This window comes from Talpa occidentalis, unplaced genomic scaffold (assembly GCF_014898055.3).
Source record: "Talpa occidentalis isolate TD23 unplaced genomic scaffold, MPIMG_talOcc4v2.1 talOcc4.11, whole genome shotgun sequence".
Taxonomy (NCBI): domain Eukaryota; kingdom Metazoa; phylum Chordata; class Mammalia; order Eulipotyphla; family Talpidae; genus Talpa; species Talpa occidentalis.
Genome location: NW_023601104.1, coordinates 22,470,388 through 22,495,316, shown reverse-complemented (window position 1 = coordinate 22,495,316; position 24,929 = coordinate 22,470,388). Strand labels below are relative to the sequence as shown.

The following is a 24,929-nucleotide window of genomic DNA, read 5'->3' as shown; positions in this document are numbered from 1 at the left end:
GCTCCCCTCAGCAGTGTATTTCAGTGGATCCACCTCTTCTGCTCTCTATTCTATTTCTGGTGAATCCTCTTTCCCCCTGCACCTCTGGCCTACACCCTAGTTCTTCTATGCAAAAATAAATAAATAAAATCTTAAAAAAAAAACAGCGTCATTTTTTTGCTAAAAGATAATCTGAGTAATTAGTATCAAAGAATTTGTGGTGATGACATGTCCCTGGCCAACAGTGAGTGCCTTTTGTAATATTTCCTTGTGTTTAGGAAAATGTTTATTTTATCTTATCATCATTTCTCTTGCCAAAAAGATTTCTTTTAACACTGAAAAGTGCAGGGAATAATGCAGCAAACCACCCATTTTCTTAACACTCAGAATTTACCACCATTAAGAAATTAAAATATTCATTCTATACTCCTTTTAATCTAGCTCTTGGTTCCACTCCCCAGAGGGACCCACCATCTCAAATTTGTTGTGTATTCTTCCAGCCTAGATTTTATACTTACAGAGAACTAAAAAGTACAAAATATTGCTTAGATCTGTGTTTCAAGTTTTGCAAAGATGTTATGCTGTATAACGATATCTTTTTTTTTTTAATCATTATTTATTTATTTATTTATTTATTTATTTATACAAGCACTGGGTACAGTCAGAAGCACGGGAGGGTGAGAGAATTCACCAGAGCTAGAGGGGAGAGCAGAGCAGGCAGAGTGATGAAGTACACGGCTGAGGGGAGCAGCGGGTGGCAGGAGAGGTCTGCGCGCCATGTGGGACCCTCACCCGGCAGCCAGGGATCGAACCGGCGCTGCAGAGGCTGTGGGCAGCTTCGCAACCCAGCACTCAACCGCTCTGCCACTGGGGAGGCCCTAACGATATCTTTTTTAAGTACTAATACAGCATCATATTTGAACATGGTACATTTCAGTCATCTGTTTCCATAATGGATATTTGCTATTTATTTTGTCTCCCTAGCATTTGAACTCATTCTCTCCTCCTCTAGTAGGTGTTACAGTTTCATTTGCAACTGGGATACAGTGTTCTCCTGACCTGCTTCCTCAATCTCATGTATCCACCACAGACTTACCACTGTAACCACTATAGAGTTGCTTGAGAAATTATAAGTCATTTTTTTTTGTTTCAGCTTTGTATTATATTTGTATTCTCCATATACAAAACCATGACCTAAATTTTAAATAATTTACAAAAAAAAAACCCAAAATAACGACATATATATTCTTCACCAATGAAAGACTCACTTTTCTAGACTATATCAATCACTGTACCTTTTGTGGCAAAATTTCTAGATGCTGAATATCTAGTAAAATTTTTGTTTCAATTATTTTTTCTATTCTTCAATTTGCTTTTCTTGTAGACAAATTCCTCTTCCTTTCACTATTCTTTTTGCTTTTCAGCTTCTTTTTGATGTTCCTTCCAGGCTTCCAATTTGTTAGTTGCTTTTATCAGTTCATTTTATTTCATATCTTTTATCTTTTGCCTTTCTTCTTCAATCTTCATCATGACATTGAATGAGTATTTTTGGTCTTCCCACTTTGCAGCAGCTTTTGCTTCCTTTGCTTCTTTTGCACTTACTTGTCCTTGTAGATTCTTTTCTTTGCATCATCTCTGACACAGAAAGGGTCTCACACACCACAGCACCTCAAATAAAAATGGACAGTTGACCTTTGGGTAGTTGCCACACAAAATAGAACGGGGCCTCTGAAACACAGACACCTCAGAGAGGCACAGAGATAATGACCACAATATTCTTCTGCTGCCAGTTGTAATCACTCACCTGCAGAGGAATCCCAAAGAGGTGGTTGGTGCGACTGGTCAGGACTCATGCCTGTTTCGTTTGTTTCTTAAATTATTTTTAAAACAAAGTCTAACAAAACAGTTTCTTGAAAAATGAAGCCTCAATGTTTAGGCCTGGTTATAAGTATACCTCCTTTTTTCAGGTTAACTTAACATGTGGCCACAGCTCTTTGTGTGTTCTCTCTCAAACATTACAACTTGGTTTCATGCTTACCCTGATAGGCTGCGATGGAGACCAATCCACCACCATCTAACCAGAGCTCTTCTGCCCACCATCAACCACAAGGCCCCATAAAGGACTCAGCACAGCTGGTGGCCCAGCTAGCGGAAATCGAGCAAGGCTTCCTTCCTCGTGGCTGGGAAGTCCGGCATGCTCCAAACGGGAGGCCTTTCTTTATTGACCACAACACTAAAACCACGACCTGGGTAATTTTAATACTCTCCCGTTTATATTTATAGAAACAACTTCAATAATCTCTTCTGTGTAGTTTTTTATAATCTTAAAAAAATGTAAATGTAAAGTCTACATTAGCATGCTTGTGTTTCCTGATACTCATTTAAAGATGTTGAATTCTTAATAGTATAATTTCTATTCAAATGGTTTAGTCATTTTTTAGTAATTTGGGTGATTGTCATGGAGACACATTTACTACTTATTTCTAGTTCCATAATATAACTGCTTCAGAAGATATTTAGTAATAATCCTTTGCAGTTCCTTCGGCTTTATAATTTCAAAACGCATTTGAGTCCATACCTCATTTAATCCCCAAAAAACCTGGTGAGACTAGGCAGAATAAGAATTCTATTTCAAGACAAGGCTTAAAATTATTTAATGGTTGGTTCATCATTAATTCAAGAATTACTGAAATCAGCAGCAGATGAATAGATTTTAGTTAATTACTTAATGATCTGCATGCCTAAATAAAAAGTTTAGTAAAATAAAATGTAACTAGGCATGGAATTTAATCCAAATAAATTGAATTTTGTTCTCTTTTTCAATAATTTGAAATGACTTTAGTAACCTTTTTAAGCTTCTCATTCTGTTGTAGGGCAACCCCAATGTGAAATGGGTTGGCCAGACTTTGGATCCTTACCCGCATAGGCTTTATTTATTTTTTTTTCCATAGGTTTTATTTTTTTGTTTTTAAATAAGTTTTATTTTTATATTCCCCATACAATTGCAACCCCCTTATTTTAACCCCAATCCCTCCCCTCCCCGCCCCCCACCCCCCATAGAGTGTCTCTGGTTCATAGTTGTTTGTTGATTTTGATTTTCGCTTTCTTATAGTTATTCATTTTCCTGGTCCCTTATTTAAGTTTTCTAGAGTCCTGCTATGAGTGAGACCATCGGGTATTTTTCTTTTTCTTTCTGGCTTATTTCGCTGAGCATGATCCCTTCCAGTGCCATCCATGTTGCTGCAAATGGCATGTGTTTATCTTTTTTGAATGCTGAGTAATATTCCATGGTGTATATGTACCACATCTTCTTGATCCAGTCATCTATTTTGGGGCATTTGGGTTGTTTCCAAAGCTTAGCTATTGTAAACATTGCTGCTATAAACATAGGGGTGCAGGTGCTCTTTGGCATTGATGTTTCTGTGTCCTTTGGGTAAATACCTAGGAGTGGAATTGCTGGGTCATATGGAAGCTCTATGTTTAGTAGGTCCAGAAATCTCCACACAGCTCTCCATAGTGGTTGGACCAGTTTGCACTCCCACCAACAGTGTAGAAGAGTTCCTTTTTCTCCACATCCTCGCCAACATTTGTTGTTGCTAGTTTTTTTAATGTGTGCCATTCTCACTGGTGTAAGATGGTATCTCATGGTAGTTTTGATTTGCATTTCCCTGATGACAAGTGATGTTGAACATTTTTTTCATATGCCTGTTGGCCATTTGCATTTCCTCTTCAAAGAAGTTTCTTTTTAGCTCTTCTACCCATTTTTTGACAGGATTATTTTCTTTGTTGTTGTTGAGTCTCATCAGCTCTTTGCAGATTTTTGTGATCAGTCCTTTATCATTAGTGTTGTGTGCAAAAATGTTCTCCCAGTTGGTGGGGTTTCTCTTTGTTTTTGTTATTGTCTCTTTTGCTGTGCAGAAGCTCTTTAATTTGATGTAGTCCCAGCTGTTGATCTTTGCCGTCACTATCACTGCTTTGGGTGATGTGTCTGTAAAGATGTCTTTGAGGTGCATATCATGTAGTGTTTTGCCTATATTTCCTTCTATGTATTTTATGGTTTCAGGTCTTATGTCTAGTTCTTTAATCCATTTTGAGTTGATTTTTTTGTATGGGGTGAGGTAGTGGTCAAGCTTCATTCTTTTGCATGTAGCAAACCAGTTTTCCAAACACCATTTATTGAACAAACTTTCTTTGCTCCAACCGCATAGGCTTTAAAGGGACTTAAAATGAGACTCAACTGCAGGCACACACAAAAAGATTAATAAAGGGTTTATTTACAAAAAGGGGAAATGAAGACAGGAATAACTCAGGGAGAAAGAGAGAGAAAGATAAATTGGTGAATGTACCTACCAGTTCTGCTAAACTGGAATCCCAGTAGCACACTGAAAGCTGGCAAAAAACCAAGCGCCACCCCCAAGGCCCACATGCTTGGGTTATATACCAAGCCTGGCTGCTTAGCTTCACCCTCAGTACACAGCAGTCCTCCCTTTGGTGGTGATGTTGACATTATGGGATTTGTAGTCCTTGGTGTCTAGGATCTCATTGCTCTGGGATGGGGGTGGATTCCACAAACCTGTGTTTGTGGAGTTCATTCAGGCCAAACTTTTCCCCTGACAGTTCTTTTAGAATATTAATAAATCAGCATTCTGATAGATAAGTGTCAGAAAGCATGTTCATGAACTCAGAAATAACATTTGATCCAGTTTATGTCCCATTCTTTCACCAGTATTTATTTAGAGTAGGAGAACCTCATATAGTAATTCAGTCCCTAATGAGTGGGGCAAATACTGTAAATGGTTTCTGTGAAAGAGATTAAGTTATTCTGATCTTACTCTGAAAACTGAGAACTGAATTTTATAGCCTGAAAATGATAGATTTCAGAAGAAGAAATTAGCATTTCACAGATGAAGCAAATGAAATAAAAATGGACTTTTGAAATAGAATATTTTAAATAGCTATCATATTAAAAAATATACTGACTTTCTGATAAAATGTATATGTTGTTTTCTTAATTTTTTTTCCTACAAAAAAAGGAAGATCCAAGACTAAAAATTCCAGTTCATCTGAGAGGAAAGACATCGCTTGATACTTCCAATGATCTAGGGCCATTACCTGTAAGTTTATATAATGGATAGTGATTTAACTTGACTATCTCAAACATTTTGCATTTTGGAATAAAAAAAAACTAGTTCTTTTTTTTTTTTTGGCTGAAACCATCATTTTACATCCTTGTTAGTATTTTGATAGTATAGGATTTCCCCCCTTAGGTGTTGTCACCATAGCACTCCTCCACCAAAGCACCCTTAGTCCTCCACCGTAGTCCTTTGTGCTCTCCTCCCTCCCTCTCCCCCACCTAACCTCCACTCCCCCCCACCTCCATTCTTATCCCTCTGGATATCTGAGATCTATGGTCTTCTTTCAATAGTTTGTTTTAATGTTTGTCTTTGTCTGACCCTTTGATTTCTCTATATTCCACATGTAAGTGACCAGTACAAATAAATAAATAAGTAAATACCATCAATATTTGTCTTTCTCTTTCTGGCTTATTCCACTTAGCATAATCCTTCCAGCTCATTCCATGTGGCTGCAAATGACATGAGTTTATCTTATTTTGATTGCTGTGTATTCCAGTGAGAACACGAGTTCTTTAAAACTATAATATTTGTGTTGATACCTTCTATAAAGAATGGAACTTGCAAATTTAATTATGCATTTTTGCAAATTAAAAATGGCATATAACCAATGTCATTTTTCTACCCATACTTCTAGAACCCTTTTCTAAAATAATTGAAATACTTTCTTCATTATAGCCAGGGTGGGAAGAGAGAACTCACACAGATGGAAGAATCTTCTACATAAATCACAGTATGTGAATATGAATTTTCATTACACAATTTTTTTGCAATATTGAATATTGTGCATGAGAATAAAGAATCAGTTTCTCTTTCTCTCTCTTTCCAGACATAAAAAGAACACAATGGGAAGATCCTCGTTTGCAGAATGTTGCAATAACTGGACCAGTAAGTCTCTTAGTATGTCTTCTCTGATGGAATTGTCTCTCATGTGTCTCTTCAGTGGTGAATGGTCAAGGGCATAACCCTGCAGTCATTGAGAGGAAAGCACATTCGCAAGTCTCTCCCCTCCCACACCCCAGTAATTTGAAAAGTATTATATGAAGTTATCTTAACCCTATGTAATAGTGGGCCAGTCAGCTACCCCCTCTCCTCCTCCTGGTACTTGCCATTGTTTGAAAAGATCTTTGCAGTCCTTAACAGATCAGAGGGGAGCCAAGGGTGTATCTGGTCAGGAAGCAGACAGTGCCCTATCAAGCATAAGGGTCATGTCTTGAACTTCTTAGCAGTTAGTGTAAATGACTGGTAATGAGTATAAATATTGCCATGTATGATATTTACACTACTCTTGAGTCAGGTTAGTGATAGGGAAAACATTCTTATTTACATAGCTACTTTTCCCATTTTTAGCTTTCTAAATTTGTTTTTTTAACATTTATCATTTTAAAAATTTTTTTAGACAATATTTGCTTTCCCCCACCCCCTCAGATTGAGTCCCCATAGAATTTCCTTCCCAAAGCATCCATGCACCATCACCACAGTCCCCTGTGCTCCTCCCTCCCTTCCTCTGATCCCTCTCCCTCCTCTTCCCCTGCAGTATGTCTCTGATTTATAATTGTCTGTTTTTGCTTTGTTGTGTTTTTTTACTGTTATTATTATTTTTTTATACTGATGTCTTATTTGGTTCTCCTATATTCCTGTTATGAGTGAAACCATTCAATATTTTTATTTTTCCTTCTGGCTTATTTCACTGAGCATAATTCCTTCTAGCTCCATCCACATTGCTGCGAATGGCATGAGTTTATCTTTTTTTTGATTGCTGAATAATATTCCATTGTGTATATGTACCACATCTTCTTGATCCATTCATCTATTTTTGGGCATTTGTGTTGTTTTCAGGTTTTACCTATTGTAAATAGTGCTGCAATAAACATAGGGGTACAGGTGCTCTTTTGAATCACTGTTTTTGTGTCCTTTGGGTAGATCCCTAGTAATGGAATTGCCACATCATGTGGTAGCTCCATTTTTAGTAGACTGAGGAACCTCCAGACAGCTTTCCCCAGAGATTGGACCAGTTTGCACTCCCACCAGCAATGTAGGAGAGTTCCTTTTTCACCACATGCTCATCAACATTTGTTGTTGCTTGTTTTTTTGTTATGTGAGCTTTCTAAATTTTAATTGATTTCTAATTCACAAGAATAGGTAAAATTGAAGGTATAGTTTTAGATTTTCTTTAGTGTCGATGTCTAGTTTTTTTTAAATAATGGATAAAAAAGGCTACTCCTTTAAAGTTCACGGAAAAAGTACATTTTTCAAATTGTTCCCATAATGGAGAAATCGCTTTGAAAGTCTCTTTAGAAATGGAAATTTTCATTTCTAATATTTCTCTACTTGGAAGAAATTTTCTGTTTCTGGCATTTTGCATTTCAAGAATATTGTGTGATGAAAATTACAGCCATAGGAATTGCTGGATACAAATTTATCTTAAATAGAGAAATTATAATTTTTAAAGTTTTGCATTTGTTTTTCTTCAAATTGAACTTTTCTTTCCAAATAGTTTCTCTTAATGCCTTTAACTTATGTTCATAAAATACACAGAGGGGAACTTTTTAAATTGTTCCAGAGTAAAAACAACCTAAACCTTATTTATTTTTCCAAAAATTTCAACTCAAGGCAGTGCCCTACTCCAGGGATTACAAAAGAAAGTATGAGTTCTTCCGAAGAAAGTTGAAGAAGCAGGTCAGTGATACTACAATAAGTACTTAGAATGATTGTTACTTAGACTGAAAGGAATGGAAAATGCATTTTAAAAATAGAGAATGATTTCTATATTTATGACAATGTTGTATCATTTCTTACAGGAAAAGGATGCTTATCTTTTGGGTATTTGTTATGTCATTGGAGACCACAATTAGTTTATGTCTTTATTTTTTAAGATACCTTGTTTATATATATATATATATATATATATATATATATATATATATATGTAAGTAGCATTGTTTTCCTTTAAGAGTTCTAACCTAGTTTCCTAATGAGATCTGTGGGTGTGGGCTTTGTACAGTCTGAGCAAGTAACTCAGGAGATTATTTTCTGTCTAGTCTTTGTGTAAGAGGACTCTCTAGGTTCCTTTTCTACTTTAATTGCTCATTTCCACCAAGTCATTCTTTCTCTACAGCTTCAAATATAACATATCTGCATAATTAAGAAATACAATAATGATCAAAACAGTGTACTTTTTACTTGTCTTTTTTTTATCAGATATGTTCATTGCAGGTTATTCCAACAACACAAATTCAAGGTTTGGAATGAAATTTACCTTCTGCCCATGCATTTCATTTCTGTTTTTGAAGGCTGTTTTTAATGCCTTAATTGCTCATGCTTTCCCTGTAGTTTGGGAATGTTACCACTAGGTGGCTATATTGGGTTACACTTTCTTGCCTTTTAAGCAGGATGCCTGCTTTTCCAAAGATTCAAGATGGTGGGTTTGCTGCACATATGTTTTCATCCAAAATTTAACAAAAATGAAATAATGTAGTTGTTTTTGTCAATTATTTTATGCCTTAATGACGTTCTAAAATATCAGCAACATCTTAAATTCATCTTAAATAACTATGGCAACATTGCTCTGGAGATTTGTTCATCTGTTTCCATGCTTTAGGATTTTAAATCTTTGTTGATTAATTTTCTGGTAAACATTTTTATTCTTAATGAAAATGTGCTGGTGGAATAGAAACTCTAGCTTCCTCACTTGCCACTCTGGACACATACATACACTTTACAATATCTAATTACTGATATCTTCAAATGGCAGGCGATATGGAGCAAGGCCTTTATAAACAGGTTGCAGAACACAAAAAAATCATAATGAAAGAAATAATCTTTATTGAGCTCTTGGAACATCCCAACATTCTTGGTAAATTGCATGTATTATTTGTGTAATCTCTGCAATAACTAAAAGAAAGGGACTGTTACTCTGACATTTTACAGGTGAGAAAACTGAGGCACAGGACATTAGGTAATGTGGTCAAGTCCCTTGGTTACTAATGGTTAGACCAGGTTCAAACCAAGTGCTCTAGCTTCAGAGTCCACACTCTTAACCAACATTACATGTCATATTGATGATTAAGAGAGACAATTTGTGAGGAAGTAATCCAGAATGCAACAAAGGCATCTTTCAATAAAAATAGTAAAGGAAGGTTAAGAGACAGGGATTTCATTTGGAGACTCAAATGCCTGTCAAAGAGGCTGAAAATCTAAATCTTCTGTTTAAAAAAAAGTCCCAATCTTAAAAAATTAAATCCATATCTAGACATATCACAACAAAGAGTAGAACACCAATACATGGATAAAAAATTAAAACCAGTGCTATAAATAAAGGCTGAAACTGTTTCTAACCTTTTCCTCTGCCTTATTCTCAACATCTCACTAGGTAGGAATAATGATGACTTAACAATGTGGCATGTAAAGCATGAAACACATTTCCTAGTAATTCCTGAAACAGCTCTATGAGGGTAGATATTGTTACTCCCCTATAGTGTTTATGAGAAAGCTAAGCCTCAGAAAAGATGTGTGAGATAGAGCTGGAATTTGAGCATAAAGCCACTGGACTCCAAAGTCCATGCCTGCCTTGCTTCATTACTCAGTGCAAATGTGAAAGTTGTCCCTCCATTGTTTTCCTCCCATTGCTGTTGCTCACTCATAGATCCATTCATCTGCTCTTACACAGTCTATTTCAGGGGTTTTTAACTTACCAGCATGTCTTTTGTCTCTCCTGCTTAAAACTACCCTTTGTACTCCCCATCAGTGTCTGAGAGCACAGCAGTCTGCGCAGATCCACAAAGCCACTCTCTTTCTAGCCAACATTCACACTTGCTGTACTGGTCCCAGAGTCCTTTTCTCCATTTTCTTCTCTCACTAAAATCCCTTCCTCTCTTCCTTCCTCTTTCCCTTCCTCTCTTCCTTCTATTCTCTCTAGCTGTTAAATAGGTTAGACCTCTCTTGGGTGCTAGTTTTCTTAGCCTGCCTTCCCCTCTTATCAGGACTTCTTTCTCCTGAAAACTCTTGACTGCCCCACTTGCAACTAATAGCTCAGTTTTTATTCCCCACAAAGCATTGCTTACATCTCTAGTATGAGCAATTTTCCTGGTCTTTAAAGTCTCAGAATTAGTCATGTTTACAAATGTTTCTCAAATCCACATCAGCTCCTTGAGGACATGACCATATCTTATGCGGTGTTTTTATTCCCCTCTCCTCATATCCCTAGCCCCACCATAGTGCCTAACTAGCATGGGGCCTGGCCCAGAGCAGGCTTCAGTGAATGCTTTGTAACTTACCTATGCTGCTTGCCTCATGTCTAGTCTAAAATTGGTTTTCTCTAATCTTGCCTCTTTTTTTTAAAATTTTGCATAAGCAGCAACAAAAACTGCTTATATAGCATATATAAACTCCTTATATCCTGTTTCTCTAGGGCTTTCCATTTTTCCTAAATGTAGAGAGTGGAATTGATATTTTTTCCCCCTAGAGTTAACCCTCTTTTCTCTTTCTTGAAGTGAAAAATTAATGATAAGGTGGTTTCTCTTAACTGGTTCACTTGAATGTTAAATATGAAACATTCAAGAATATTCATATATCTGTTTATAAAATTTATAATAAATTCTGCTTAAAAGCATAGTTATCCACATTTGTCACATCTGCAAAGATCATACAGTAGATTAGTGAGACAATGTAACTCATGAGTTAAGAGCAAAGACTCTGGAGCTAAGACTTTTTTAACTTCTATCTTCACTTTCATCATCCCATAAATTAGAAATGATAATAGTAGTTTCGTCATAGTGTTGTTTGGAGGAGTACCTTACTTAACCCATTAAAATGCTTGGAACAGTATATGGCACTGCCTGTGAATTTGTTAATGCATATTAATGAATGAACCAGGATAAGTTCCTAAGAGGGAAGACCTCTCTTGGGTATTTGAAACTTGAAAAAAGTTTCAAGCTTTTTCAAGGAAAAAAATTTGGACCAACAGGCAGTATGCAGTGGCTTAACTGTAAGTTACTATGGTCTTCACTGGCATTTACTATGGAAAAAACTGTTCATGAGCATTATTTATCACCATTAAAAGGTTCTTATTCAGATATGAAATAAATCATAAGTCTGTACTATTAAATGATTAAAGAAAATGCACAAATTATTTCATGTCCTAGAGGAAATACAGACAATATGCCTAGTCATGTTTTCTCTAATAAAGGGTTTTGGGCACAAGGTAAAGTACAGTGAATTTTGTAACTTTCACAGTAGATAAATTTGCCATCACATTGAATTGATTTAAAACTTAAGTCTCTCTTCTCTGGGTTTTCAGAATGACATTCCAAACAAATTTGAAATGAAACTTCGCCGTGCAACTGTCCTTGAGGATTCTTACAGAAGAATCATGGGGGTCAAGAGAGCAGACTTCCTTAAGGCTCGACTGTGGATCGAGTTTGATGGTGAGAAAGGATTAGATTACGGAGGAGTCGCCAGAGAGTGGTTCTTCCTCATCTCAAAGGAAATGTTTAACCCTTATTATGGGTTGTTTGAATATTCTGCCACGTAAGTACCTTTACAATGACTGTATATAGAAAAAAAAAATCACTGTATTTTGAAAGTAACAGAGTTGTATGATATAAGGAAAATATATCTTACAATGTGCCAGAAAAGGGAGATTTTAGTTGATGGAATTCAGAAATAACAATTTTTAATTGTGATAATATATATCTAATATAAAATTTACCACTGTAAGTATACAGTTCAGTAGCATTAAGTCCATTCACATTCCAAGTACATTCACTTTCACTACTATCATCATCCGTCTCCAGAATTTTCCAGCATTCCTAACTGAAGTTCTGTACCCATTTAACACTGACTTCCCCATTCCCTGGCAAGCATCATTCCAATTTCTGTCTCTCTGAATTTGAGTACTCGGAGTATACCTCATACAAGTGGAATCATGTAATATTTGTCCTTCTGTGACTGATTTCTTTCACTTAACATAATGTCATTCAAGTACATCCATGTGTCAGAATTTCCTTCCCTTTTTTAAGGCTGAATTATACTCCATTTTACCACATTTTGTTTATCCATCAGTACACAGTTTATCCATTACCACATTTTGTTTACCTGTCAGCAGACATTTGGGTTGTTTCCATCTTTGACAGAAATAAATATTTTTTAAACCATTAAATCCAGCAGTCTAATGTGGTTCTAATAAAAGGAAACAACTCAAAAAGGGGAATGTAATATATAATGACATATCATATTAAAATTTTTATATGAAATATAGAGAGGAACATTTAAATGTGGTTGTCTTTTCAGGGATAATTACACTCTACAGATAAATCCAAACTCTGGATTATGTAATGAAGATCACCTCTCTTATTTCAAGTTTATTGGCCGGGTAGCTGGCATGGCAGTTTATCATGGCAAACTGTTGGATGGTTAGTATCAGCTTGAAGCTAGTTTTTTTTTTTTTAATGTAATTATCTGATTTCTTTCACTTGGTATTCATTGTAAATGTATTTGATTTTTTGCAAGGTTTTTTCATTCGCCCTTTTTACAAGATGATGCTGCACAAACCAATAACACTTCATGATATGGAGTCAGTGGTATGTCGTTTTCACTTATAAAATAAAGGAAGCATAATTTAACAGGAAACGGAATGTTTTGCAGGTCAACTTTGAATGATATAGAAATTAATAGATTTCAGTATTCCAAAATACAAATGAACATTTTCCTCAACATTTTATTAGGAAAATTTCTAACATATAATAAGGTTGAAAAAAATCTTATAGTGGACATATAAAGCAAATCTACCACCCAGATTCCACAATTGACTTTTTTTAATAATTACCTTATCACATATTTATCTCCTGTTCATCTCTGCCCGTCAGACCATCTGGTTTTTTGATGCATTTCAATATAAGTTGCAGATATCCCTATGCTTCTCCCTGAGTATTTCAATAAGCTGTGCAGCATTTGATGTATCTCTTGCATCAGTACTTGAATTGTAATCTTTTATCATGAATGATGTATGTTTTCCAAATGGCAGTCAAAAGGCACATTCTTAAGGTTAGATAATAGAAAGAAACAGAAATTAGAGGATTAAATCCCTGACTTTAATCACGTTGCTGCCTCTACTGAATACAATGTGTGAACACATGGATTTCAAGATCTCTTCCTTGGTACCAATATGTTTTTTAAATTCCTTTCTTATGATACATTTTCAGTATGAACAGCATAATTTTTTTAATTATATGAATTTTTATTGTGCTAACATTGGTCTACAACACTGTATATGATCTAGAAGTATAGATTCACATGTCTTCAAACGTGTGTTGCTATACCACACCCACCACCAAAGCCCGGAAATCATCTACAGTAGTCCATTGGTCTCGAGCCCTCTTTGCTCCCCACTCTGTACTCTCCCTCTTTTTGTAGCCTCAATTCATAAGATTATAGTTATTTGAGTTGGTTTATTGCAGTTCTGCATTTGAGATATTACTTTAAGTTGAACCAAGTATAAATAACCTCCTTATAGTTACCTAAATATTTCTTAGACTACATGAAAATGGTATCAGGTCCTCCTGGCACCCATGGAAGTTAAGTCTATATGAAAACAGCTATATTTAATCCTTTAATTGGGTAATAACATGTGAATCTCCATTGCTTCCAAAAAGAGATGCATTTCTACACTTTTAAGCAGACACAGCTCTATTGTTTGATGTGTTTTTACTCACATCACTGGTCATCCATCTCTTTTTATTATATTGTATGTGTACATAAAAAGTATTCAACTATCTTTTCATCTTTTGATCAGTTAATCAGACCTCAGTGTACTTTCTTTGCAGATTCAGGTATCTTCTTTACATATACGCATTTTTAATATGCAATTTTTCCTATATCTAGGATAGTGAATATTATAATTCATTAAGATGGATTCTTGAAAATGATCCAACAGAATTGGACCTCAGGTTTGTCATAGATGAAGAACTTTTTGGACAGGTTTGTTACTTTCATTAATTAAAATGACATAAATTATGAAACATATTATAACTTAAGTTTATATGTTAATGCATATCTTCAACCCATTTCTGTGCTCTATTTTTAAATTTTCCAGTAACACAAGATGTCTCTCAGCACAAATATATGCTTTCTTTGACATTCAGCTCCTTTCATGTTTCTTATAGTAAAACTAATATAAATTTTCATAGCTTTTGAATGGATTTAATCTAAAACACCAGATCCTGGTATAACTTATAATTATACTTTACTTTTGTCACTAAAATAACATATCATGGTATCTTGTTTTAGACACATCAACACGAGTTAAAAAATAGTGGATCCGAAATAGTTGTCACCAATAAGAACAAAAAGGAATATATTTAGTAAGTATTTTCTTAGTATTTTACTATATTTAATAAATACTTTATTGGGAGAATTTTGTTATTTCTTTCCAGGAAGACTCTTCCTCTCTTTCTTTTCCCTCTTTGTTGGAGTCTCAATGTTCTTTTTCTCCTTTTATAACAATGCTGCATTAACCATTCACATTCAGTTTTTCCTTGGGCTTAGGTAATCTTTTTTGTTGTTGTTTCTAACTGGAATAAATATTTCTTAATTTTTTTTTTCTTGGTGCATGTAAAAAAAAAAATGAAATGTTTTGTTTCTTATAGTCTTGTCATACAATGGCGATTTGTAAATCGAGTCCAGAAGCAAATGGCTGCTTTTAAAGAGGTATTCACTTTCTTTCGTTTGTTCTGCTATTTTAAATAATTTCAGAATATTATCTGTAAGTTTCTAACACTGGGCTCATCACATCTGAGAAAATTAGCATATGACTTGCTTTTTAAAATGTTTTCATTATACTTTTATAGTAATATCATTCGGTGAGTAGATATTCACTTTTAAAGTCCAATCATTCCGTGAGCCCATCCAGTAGGCATTGGTGGCCCCCTTCACATTGTCACTGCCCCTGCCCTTCTCCTAGGCCACTCCCTCTCCATACATAACTCTGGTGAGCAAAGGACACAAAGTACTACAGCAAATGTGGAATTCCCCATTTGTTTCTTATCCTAAATGAATCACACTATATATGTTGGTCTGTGACTTGTTTTCTCCTCTAATCAAATAATTATTGGCGAGCTTTACATGTCAGGAGATAATGTAGCTACCTTTCTTTTTTGCTTCATTTTATTCATTATATGAATTCATAAGTTATTTAAACTTCTCAGTTGGTAAACATTTAGGTTCTTACTGGGGCACTCATTTTTTAACTAACCTAAAGCCTTCTGTTAAATACCACATACCTTTTCATTATATCAGTACCAAACACCATGTGTCTGGTGTTGTAAATGAAGCAAAAAGATATTTGACTCTGTCAAGGAGCAGAGACTACAAAGGGTGCAATGGGCAGAGGCAGACCTGATGTGGTAGGTAAGCACGGAAGAGGTGGAAGTCAGAGCAGAGGAAGGTGGAAGAAAGGACCAGAAAAGAGACAGGAGGGATTGGTCAGCCACAGAGAAGAAGGAAATGCAATTCCAAGCAGAGGAAGCAGCATGTGTGATGTCTGGCAGTAAAACAGAATGCGCACATGTTAGAGAAAATACATGCTATTCAAATACTTGATAAAAGGAGGCAAGCAGGAAAGTAGCCTGGAGAGCTGTACAGAACCAGATTCTGAAGGGCCTGATTGGAGTTTTCTTTGAAGTCCAGTGAGGGGAGGAAAATGGTATTCAAGGCTATTAAGCAATAAAAAGCCAGGATTCAATCTGCATTTTAGTCAGATCATTCTGGAAGTCATATGTAGTGAATTAGAGTTGGGCAAGGCTAACAGCAGAGGCCAGTTGAAATGTACTGAGTGATGCAGACTGAAAATAGTGCAGACGAGTACTAAGATGATGATTGTGAGACAGAGCCGTGTGTGTGTTTGAATGATATTCAGGAAAGGAGATCTGTAGTGTGCTATAGGATGACTTCAGGAATAGAGGTCTGGATTTGCAGTATGGATTTGGGGATCATCTGTATTTGTAGAGGGGAGCAGTAGACTAGATAAGATAGAAAATTCAAAGAATGATAAGATAGTGAAAGTGGATGACCACATATGGAGATAAGGGATACCAACATTGAAATAATGGATGGTGCAAAAGGAGACTTCAAAGGATATTAGCAAAGGCAGCCAGGCATAGAGGAAAACCATCAACAACAGAAAAAATTTTAAGAACAGAGATGTTTTCAACATTATCATACTGCAGAGAAGTCAAATAAGATACAGAAATAGAAAACAGTTTTCAGATTTAGCTGTAAAGCTGTCTTCAACTTTTCCAGCACAGATTCAGAGAAGCAGCAGCTTAGGGGGCAGATTATAATCATTTGAGGGATAGATAGGAACTGAACAAGTGAATTTGGTGATATACAGAACTATCAAGAACTTGGCCATAAAGAGAAGGAAAAAGAGGGGTTTCTTTTGTTTTGGGGTAGAAATGACTTTAATGAGTTCAAATGCATTATGAGTGAGCTGATAAAGAGAATGAGGTTCAATGGAGAAGAGGAGAGGAGTGGCTGTGGTACCTCTCTTCCGAGGCCATAGGAAGGAGGCCTGGATGAATAGTGAGAAATTCAGAAGGTTGAGTGAATTCTGTCCTGCATAGTTACCTCTGTTCTGCCTCTCAATAGAAATTACCTGCTGTAAAGAATGGGGAGACATGAAGAGGAGGAAGCTAGAGGAATATAGGGTAGTTTTATTTTTTTTATTTTTTTTAACATTTTTTTTAATAGAGGCATGTTTTTTTTTATTTTTATTTATTTGTTTGTTTGTTTTGTTTATACATGCACTGGGTACAGTCAGAAGCGCGGGAGGGTGAGAGAATTCACCAGAGCCAGAGCGGGGAGCAGAGCAGGCAGAAGGACCGAAGCACACTGCTGAGGGGAGCAGCGGGCGGCAGGAGAGGTCTGAGCACCATGTGGGACCCTCCTCTGGTGGCCGGGGAGCAGCGGGGGATTGAACTGGCACCACAAAGGCCACGGGCAGCTTCGCAACCCAACGCTCAACTGCTGCGCCACCGGGGAGGCCCTATAGGGTAGTTATAAATTTTAAATCACTTTGAGATATCAGGGAGAAAGAACAGACTATGGGCTCATGCATTTTCTTGCCAGCATTGAAGTCTCAGCTGAGGTCATCTATGCGGATGTGGAATTTCTCTAGCAGCACTCAGTAAGTTGACCCTACTTACTGGTTCTAAAATATGTTCTTTCTACTAGGGATTTTTTGAACTCATACCACAAGATCTCATCAAAATTTTTGATGAAAATGAACTAGAGGTAAGAAATACCACTTTTATTTTAAGACAGGATTTTTGTACCCATCATTTTTCTTATTTACAGTTTGACATTTCTTATTTAGCTTCTCATGTGTGGATTGGGAGATGTGGATGTGAATGACTGGAGAGAACACACAAAGTATAAAAATGGCTACAGTGTAAATCATCAAGTCATACAGTGGTTTTGGAAGGTAATTGGAAACTTCTATTTTCATAAATTCATTTTGGATGGATATTTAACTATACTATTGTATTAAACAAAGATAAACAAAAATATATAATCCAGCAAAAAATCTTTGGTTTTGTACTGTATATGTCTACATTCTGGGTATGGTCCCACCTCCATGTGTATTTACAGATGTTTAGAATGTAGTAAACAGCAGTGACAGCTGAGATCGGCACTTAGTTCCTGACCACAGTAGGGACACTTCAAGAGAACTCATAATAACCTGCTGTGCATTTTCTGAGACTCCTGCGTGGCTCCTTTAGATGTGAGTTTCCATGCTATAGAGAAATGTGTGTGCTATTCAATAATATCAAATATAATTGTTAAAATAATATCAATACATATTTTATACTTTTTAAAGAAATTTTAATTTCTCACATCTGAGAAAAAATTTCTGTCACTTTATTAAGTTATAATCCCATTGTAAGTTTTCAAGAAGTTTGTAAACAACTATGAATACAAATTTCATTAAAAGAAACATGCAAATTTAATAAGTGATCATTAATGAACTAACGAAATTCTGATAGCATATTTTTCATAGCAAATTTTTCCAATGATATTCTTAAATGATATTTTTTTACTTATTCAGGCTGTTTTAATGATGGATTCAGAGAAGAGAATAAGGTTGCTTCAGTTTGTCACTGGCACATCCCGGGTGCCTATGAATGGTTTTGCTGAATTGTATGGTAAGGATTTTCCATAGATCCTTTAAAAACAGAGTTAGCCAGTTGTCTTTTTCATGTCTGATTAGTGTTCAAGCTTCTAACATTTATATGAACATTTAGCATAATAAAAAAGAATTAAGGCTTAAATGATATAATTAGATACACTAAAGTATGCCAAAATATATGATCCCTAATTAGATAGCAAAAGAGAAAACTGGAAACAAGAAAGGACTTGAGTTACTTTCCATTCTTAAATTTGATTTCCACTATGCATTCCAGTGCAGAAAAAGCATTGCCTGTAGTGTGTTAGCTAGGATGTAAAGTTTAGCATGTAAAGTTCCACAGAATGTTAATATGCATACAATAGAAAAAAATCATGATAGAATACATTTGACAAAATAGTGGACTAAAGTTAAACTGATTTCTTTGGGAGTTGCTATGGGAAAAAGTGGTTTTCAAAAATTACTCATGGAATCTGTGGGTGGTGGGGTGGTAGTTGGAGGGTGGAAAAACTCATTAGACTACTCTTCCTCAGCCTCATGGGAAATGACAAGAGTAGAAATCAGACCGCAAATATCTCTTGATATTCAGTATAGTTACTATTTTTTTTATTTGTCACATCCATCATGTTTATTTTTAATGGACAGCCTAAAATTAATACTTATTTTGTGAACAGTATAGTTACTATTAATGTAATTTTCTCTAAAGTAAAATTCTGTGATCCTATCTAGCTATTTTATAGTTGATTTATCTAATAATACTAAAGGGGTATTTGATTTAAAATACTGTTTCTGATGTAGAGCAAAACTGCTTTCTCCAGTCAGTTAATATTCTGTTTATTGGAATGACTTTACTTGCTTTAAAAGATCCCAGGAAGAACAGAGTGCCCTAATCAGAGCAACAAAGAAGGTGAAAATTGTTGTGAAAAGTAGAAGTCAGGGACTGCTGCATAGGTCGTTGCTAAGCTGAATTTTTCATGCCAATAAAAACTGCTGCTATCTGATGGATTGCTAGGCCCTGCTATCTCCTCCTTGACAAACCCGGTCTCCTTGTTCAGCTTCATTTGTATTTGCAGAACTTGTCAATTTCTCCACCCAGAATTAACTGAGTAGAATGGGACCGGAGCTTTGCAGCTAAGCAGTAAGCTCATCCTTACCTATTTGGGTTTCTTAATATTTGTCCTTTTGGTGGTTTCATCTGACTCCCCTTCTCTTCTTCAGTTACTTAGTAGAGAAATCAAGGCAGAGACAACAAATACTCCTTCCCCCTCGAGCTCCACTTCCCTCTTTCATACAGTCCAGACCTGCAGCCATCCACAGATTCCTTGAACTGTTTGAACTTTAAGGGAAATATCGCACACAGAGCCAGAGTTGTCAGTGTTCGAATATAAACTCAAAATCTTGACCTGCAAAAAAACAAGTAGAAGTTGCTTGCAAATGTTAATATTACAATGCAGTGTTACCTAGCCAATGAAAAGTATGTTGAGTTTATGTCAGTTGACTTGAGGGAATTTTGGCAATGGATTGTTTGATAGAGAGAAAAGAGGCAAGGAAATATATATGATTCCATGTTATAGAAAACAATGACAAAAATACTGAAATTTGAACTGTGGACATAATTGTGAGGGGTGATGTGTGAAAACTAAACCTTTTTTTGAGAACACTTTATGAATGTTAAATATTATTGGTGCTGCTTCTGACAGTTATACTCACACACATAGTTGGATATGTTTGTAGGACATTTCACTTAGCATAATCCCCTCCAGTTCTGTCCATGTTGTCACAAATGACAAGAGTTTATCTTTTTTTTTAAGGTTTATTTATTTATGCATACAACAACTGGGGTGCAGGCCAGAAGTGTTGGGGGTGGTGGTGAAACTATTCACCAGTGACAGAGTGGAGAACAGAACAGACGGATCTACCGATATACACTGCTGAGGGGAGCAGTGGGTGAGACAAGAGAGGTTTGCTGCATCATGTGGGTTAGCTCCCTGGCTGGGGATCGAACTTATGCTGCAGTGCCCGGTGATAGCTTGACAGCACTAACTTTAACTCCTGCGCCACCAGGGAGGCCCAAGAGTTTATCTTTTTTAATAGCCGAGTAGTATTCCGTTCTGTTTATGTATCACATCTTCCTGATCCACTCATCTGTCATTGGGCACTTAGGTTATTTCTTTAGCTTGTCTATTTGTAAATAATGCTGCAGTGAACATAGGACTGCATATTTCCTTTCGTATCAATATTTTTATATACATCGGATAGATACCTGGAGTAGAATTGTTGAGTTATATGATAGATTCATTTTTACTACTTTGAGAAACTGGAATTTCGCATAGTTTTTTTAATTCTAATTTTTTGCAGTGAGGTTATACAATAAGAAAAAAATAAAGCTATTTTTTTAGTGGGACTTTAAAAAGAAAGAAAAGACTTGTTTTTTTGTGTTCCTTTGATGGGATATCATATTCCATATGGGATATGGAAATGTGACTGTATCTAGGACTAGGAAACAGTAAAAGTACCATCAGATGTGCCACCCCCCGGGGGCAGATATCATGGTCACAAATGAACTGATAGAAGAGGAATCCTCATTTTGTGGCTGGCCAATGAAGCCATCAAGCTTTCCAAGAAACTAGATTAGTTCCCTGTATATTTAACTTTACAAAAAGTGACTTTTGAAAGGGCTAGGGACTCCTGTAAGGAGTGCATGAAACCAAAGCATCTCTTATTTCTTGCAGGCTCAAATGGACCCCAGTCATTTACAGTTGAACAGTGGGGTACCCCTGAAAAGCTGCCCAGAGCCCATACGTGGTAAGTGAGCTCTTAGACCCTAAGAAGATAGGTCTCTGAGAATGCAGGCACAGAAGCTCTAGCACCCTTGGTGGAAGAGGAGGAGGAGGTAGCAACACCAACCCAGGTGTTTCTTTATCAGGCAGGCCTTGGCTTGAAGTCCAGGTAGCTAAACACTGAAGCAGTCCATCTGAACTGCTTGACCATATGTTGCCTCCAGCTCATAAATAATGGGCCAATCCGAGAAGCTCTAGAACATTCTCTTGTGGAGGTTAGAATGATTGAAGAACCCAGACATTTGGAGGTCAAGGTAGGGTTAAAAGCGCTCCACTGAGAAGTCATGGGAATAGTTCATGCCAATCCTTATCATCCTTATCTATTGTCGACAAACTGTCATTTAGTGTTGTTGGAACATACTCGTGAATAGCAGGGTTACTGTGTTTGCTGTGATGACGCTTGCTTTGTCCGTGTCTTTTATAACAAGAGTTCTTCTCTACTCTTTCAGCTTTAATCGCTTGGACTTACCACCCTATGAATCATTTGAAGAATTATGGGATAAACTTCAGATGGCAATTGAGAACACTCAGGGTTTTGATGGGGTTGATTAGATTAAAATATTGATCGACATGTTTTACTGCCACTTTTTTATAAGCAATTAACTTAAAACTTTCCAAGGAACTACTAAACTTGGCCATGGCTTCTTCCCAGAAGATCATGTAAAAGCATTGGAAGAAATAGTATGACAACTTCACCATTATGTCATTCACTTTTAAATCATGTGTTGCATTTACACACCTAAGTCATTCTGTCTTTAGAGTTCATACTACAGGATATAAATCCTGTGTGCCTGAAATAGTGGGTTTTGTCCTTAACAATTACCTCTTTTTACAGTATCTGCCAGGCAGTTTTCTCTTAAACTACTGAAATTATAACTGTGAAATATGTACTAAGTGTCATGTGTGAAAAGTATGATGCTTTTTGAAAAAGAAAACTAAAATTTGGAAGAGAATACTTTAATATTGAGTAAACTTCACTATTTTTAGTGCTGCCTGCAGCTATTTATTTACTTTTAAGACCTGCCTTATGTACCTTACTGCCCAGATTTTTTTTGAAGAACCTTGGAAAGTATGTTACCTATATTTTTGGTCAACTGGCTTACTTGCAAACACTTGTTTACTTCATTTCAAAAGTATTGGACTCTTCTTACTATATAGTTTTACCAAATAAGGTGGTTCATAGACATGTGAAGCAATTCAAATTTGCAAAGGGTGAAAGTATTAATGCCTTCCTCTTGCCAGTGTATCCTTATGGTTCATTGGTATTGCCATTATTCATGTTTAGTTTAGTTAAAAAATTTTCTCTTTCAAACATTAAAGTTCCACAAAGCAGTATTTCTAAATATGCCTTGAAGGATTAAGTTAAATGTACAGTACATGCCTTTATAGTCATTCTTTACACTCACACAATTAAGTAGTAAGTATATGTTTATGGGATTATGTTTACAGATCAAGTTAAATTCTGTAGTTGCATTTTTATATTTTTAGTATTTCACTTTAGTCATAAAACCAAATAATTTGTTAAAAATAACCAAAGAATAGTTATAATGCATAATTTGTATTAAATTTATTACCATGTTTCTTATGCTTTTTAAAAATACCGTTTACTATGAAAAACATGTTTTGCTATAAATCCAAATATCTTTAGGTAACATGCTGCAGGTAGAATCCTACTTTAACCAAATGGAAATACAGGAAAACCACGTGCATACATTTAACAGATGTTTACTAAATGCCTGTGCTAGGTCTAAGAATTGACAGCTTCGAAGAAACATAGCTCAGTTCTTATTCTCAAAGAACTTACAAATGTGTAAATGAATTTGTAAACAATCAGAAGTAGCGGTGAGCAGAATAAGGCAAAAGGAAAAGTGTTCCAGTGTACCTGTAAAAGTAATGTGTGCCAAGACTGCATTTCCATGTTTCATAACTGTATTGGGATGGTTATATAGAAAATACTCGTGCAAAACATCAAACCTATTTCTCAATATGGTATCTTAGTAACTGGGGAATGATTGTAAATACATGTTACAGTCCTTGAATGCATATATATGTATGTATGTATATACTCAAGAGTTGTAAAATGTGCTTCTGACAGTTGGTTAAATTGGTTGGGGTAAAACCTCATGGATACCTGTCAGTACTGGTAAAGGACTCAACTATGACAATAACAAAACCATTTTCTAAGTACCACATCAACAGTTCAGTTTAAGGAAAACAGTTCACAGATCAATGCATTCTATTGTATCTTTACCTGTGTTAACCTTCATTCAGGCAAGACCACCAGGTATAATCTAATTTTGTCACTTACCACCTGTTTAAACTGAAGCAACTTACTTAACCTCTCTGGGCTCTGGTATCTTCATCTGTCAAGTGAAATTACTTGTTCCCACTCTTGTTGTCATGTAAGATTGTTGTAAGTTCCAGAGATCCTTTGCGAAGTATCAGACGATCAGAAGATGCTTTGTACTGAACACCAGGTTTTTTCAAATCAAGTGTGCACTCTAACTACACTCCCAAAGAAGAATCTCTTCCTCTAAAAATAAAATGACTGCTACTAGACCAGGAAGTAGGAAGATCACTGATGTTAAAGAAGATAAAGATACATGGACACATCAGAATTTATTTTCTCTACATCAACAAAGTAATATTAATATGGGCCAATGCATTTTGGAATGTCCTCATCATGTAGAACTGAAGATGAAAACTGTTTTTGTTAAAACAGAATTTTTACCATGATTGTTTAAATATCACGTATGTGAAATATCAGAGCTTGAGGAAATACAAAGCGTGCTTTTCAGCTGGCTGATATCTGGATGGTCCCAATACTCAGATAAAACAGGGCTTTAATGAGACCACACTCACTCTATCAGCCCTCAGTACAGACCATCACCCCCTCATTGCCCAGGTTGTGGGCTGACTGTCCAGAAGAAACCTCTGTTAAGCAACATAACCCCTTACCCTAGAAAGCACAGTATCTCAAATGCATTTTGCTGGAGAGTAAGTAGGGTCAAAAAGCAAAGACAAAATATTTTTCTAGAAATTATAAGCATATAATTTTATATATTTTCTCTAATCAAATTTTAACGATATCAAATTGTATTACAAAGGCATTTCATCCTATCTCAAATTTAAATATTTGGTTTCATTTTTTATTTATAAGGCTGAAATTATTCCATATCATTATCAAGTTAACCACAATTTGTTTTCAACTATTTTACATTGTTTTTAATATCTTCTGATATGGTAAAATATATATCAAAATTAATGTATTAAAATTTATTATATGCTTTAAAATATAAAATCATTGTTTAAAAATTTGATGCCACAAATAAAGTTCTATTCTAATTTAAAAAATAAAACCTGCTTCATTTTTAAATAGAAAAGTTTCCAAGCCAGTATTCCGGGTGATGTTTTCTGGTTGGTCGTCTGTAGTAACTTACGGAATTCTCAAGACAATCTTGAATGTGTATCTGATGAACTAGCATAAACCCTTAACCACAGTTATGAACCATTCACCACAGATAATCTCCACTTTACAAACAGGTCATGTTCCAAAAGCCTGGCTGTTAGTGAAAAATCCAGATAGCAAAATAGTCATAAAGTTAACAAATGGACTGCATTTCAGGCACATTATTGCTCATTGAGGAGGCCAGCCTTATAAACTAACCACTGTTTATAACATTGTTTTCATGAGAAAATGAGTTCCAAGTATTAATTCAGAACTAACTAAATACTTTTTCCTCCTTCTTCTTAGGCACCTGGAAGTTTCCCAGTTAGAAGGGAACCCACCCAAACCTA

The 24,929-nt window shown here is 35.8% G+C and overlaps 1 protein-coding gene across 4 annotated transcripts in view; it reads left to right on the top strand.

Annotated features, from left to right (window-relative positions):
* Window positions 1-24,331, top strand: part of NEDD4 (NEDD4 E3 ubiquitin protein ligase) — a 105,434-nt gene extending 81,103 nt beyond the window's left edge. For all 4 annotated transcript variants that reach the window (XM_037502538.2, XM_037502542.2, XM_037502541.2 and 1 more), the window contains 16 exons: window positions 2,026-2,229; window positions 5,013-5,093; window positions 5,790-5,844; window positions 5,941-5,999; window positions 7,725-7,790; window positions 11,410-11,639; window positions 12,402-12,523; window positions 12,621-12,691; window positions 13,992-14,087; window positions 14,397-14,470; window positions 14,756-14,816; window positions 17,340-17,399; window positions 17,482-17,589; window positions 18,214-18,310; window positions 21,024-21,096; window positions 21,581-24,331. In XM_037502538.2, the coding sequence (XP_037358435.1) occupies window positions 2,026-2,229; window positions 5,013-5,093; window positions 5,790-5,844; window positions 5,941-5,999; window positions 7,725-7,790; window positions 11,410-11,639; window positions 12,402-12,523; window positions 12,621-12,691; window positions 13,992-14,087; window positions 14,397-14,470; window positions 14,756-14,816; window positions 17,340-17,399; window positions 17,482-17,589; window positions 18,214-18,310; window positions 21,024-21,096; window positions 21,581-21,683 (1,560 nt within the window). In that variant the 3' untranslated portion in view covers window positions 21,684-24,331. The remainder of the gene's footprint in view (window positions 1-2,025; window positions 2,230-5,012; window positions 5,094-5,789; window positions 5,845-5,940; window positions 6,000-7,724; window positions 7,791-11,409; window positions 11,640-12,401; window positions 12,524-12,620; window positions 12,692-13,991; window positions 14,088-14,396; window positions 14,471-14,755; window positions 14,817-17,339; window positions 17,400-17,481; window positions 17,590-18,213; window positions 18,311-21,023; window positions 21,097-21,580) is intronic.
* The last annotated feature ends 598 nt before the right edge of the window (window positions 24,332-24,929 follow it).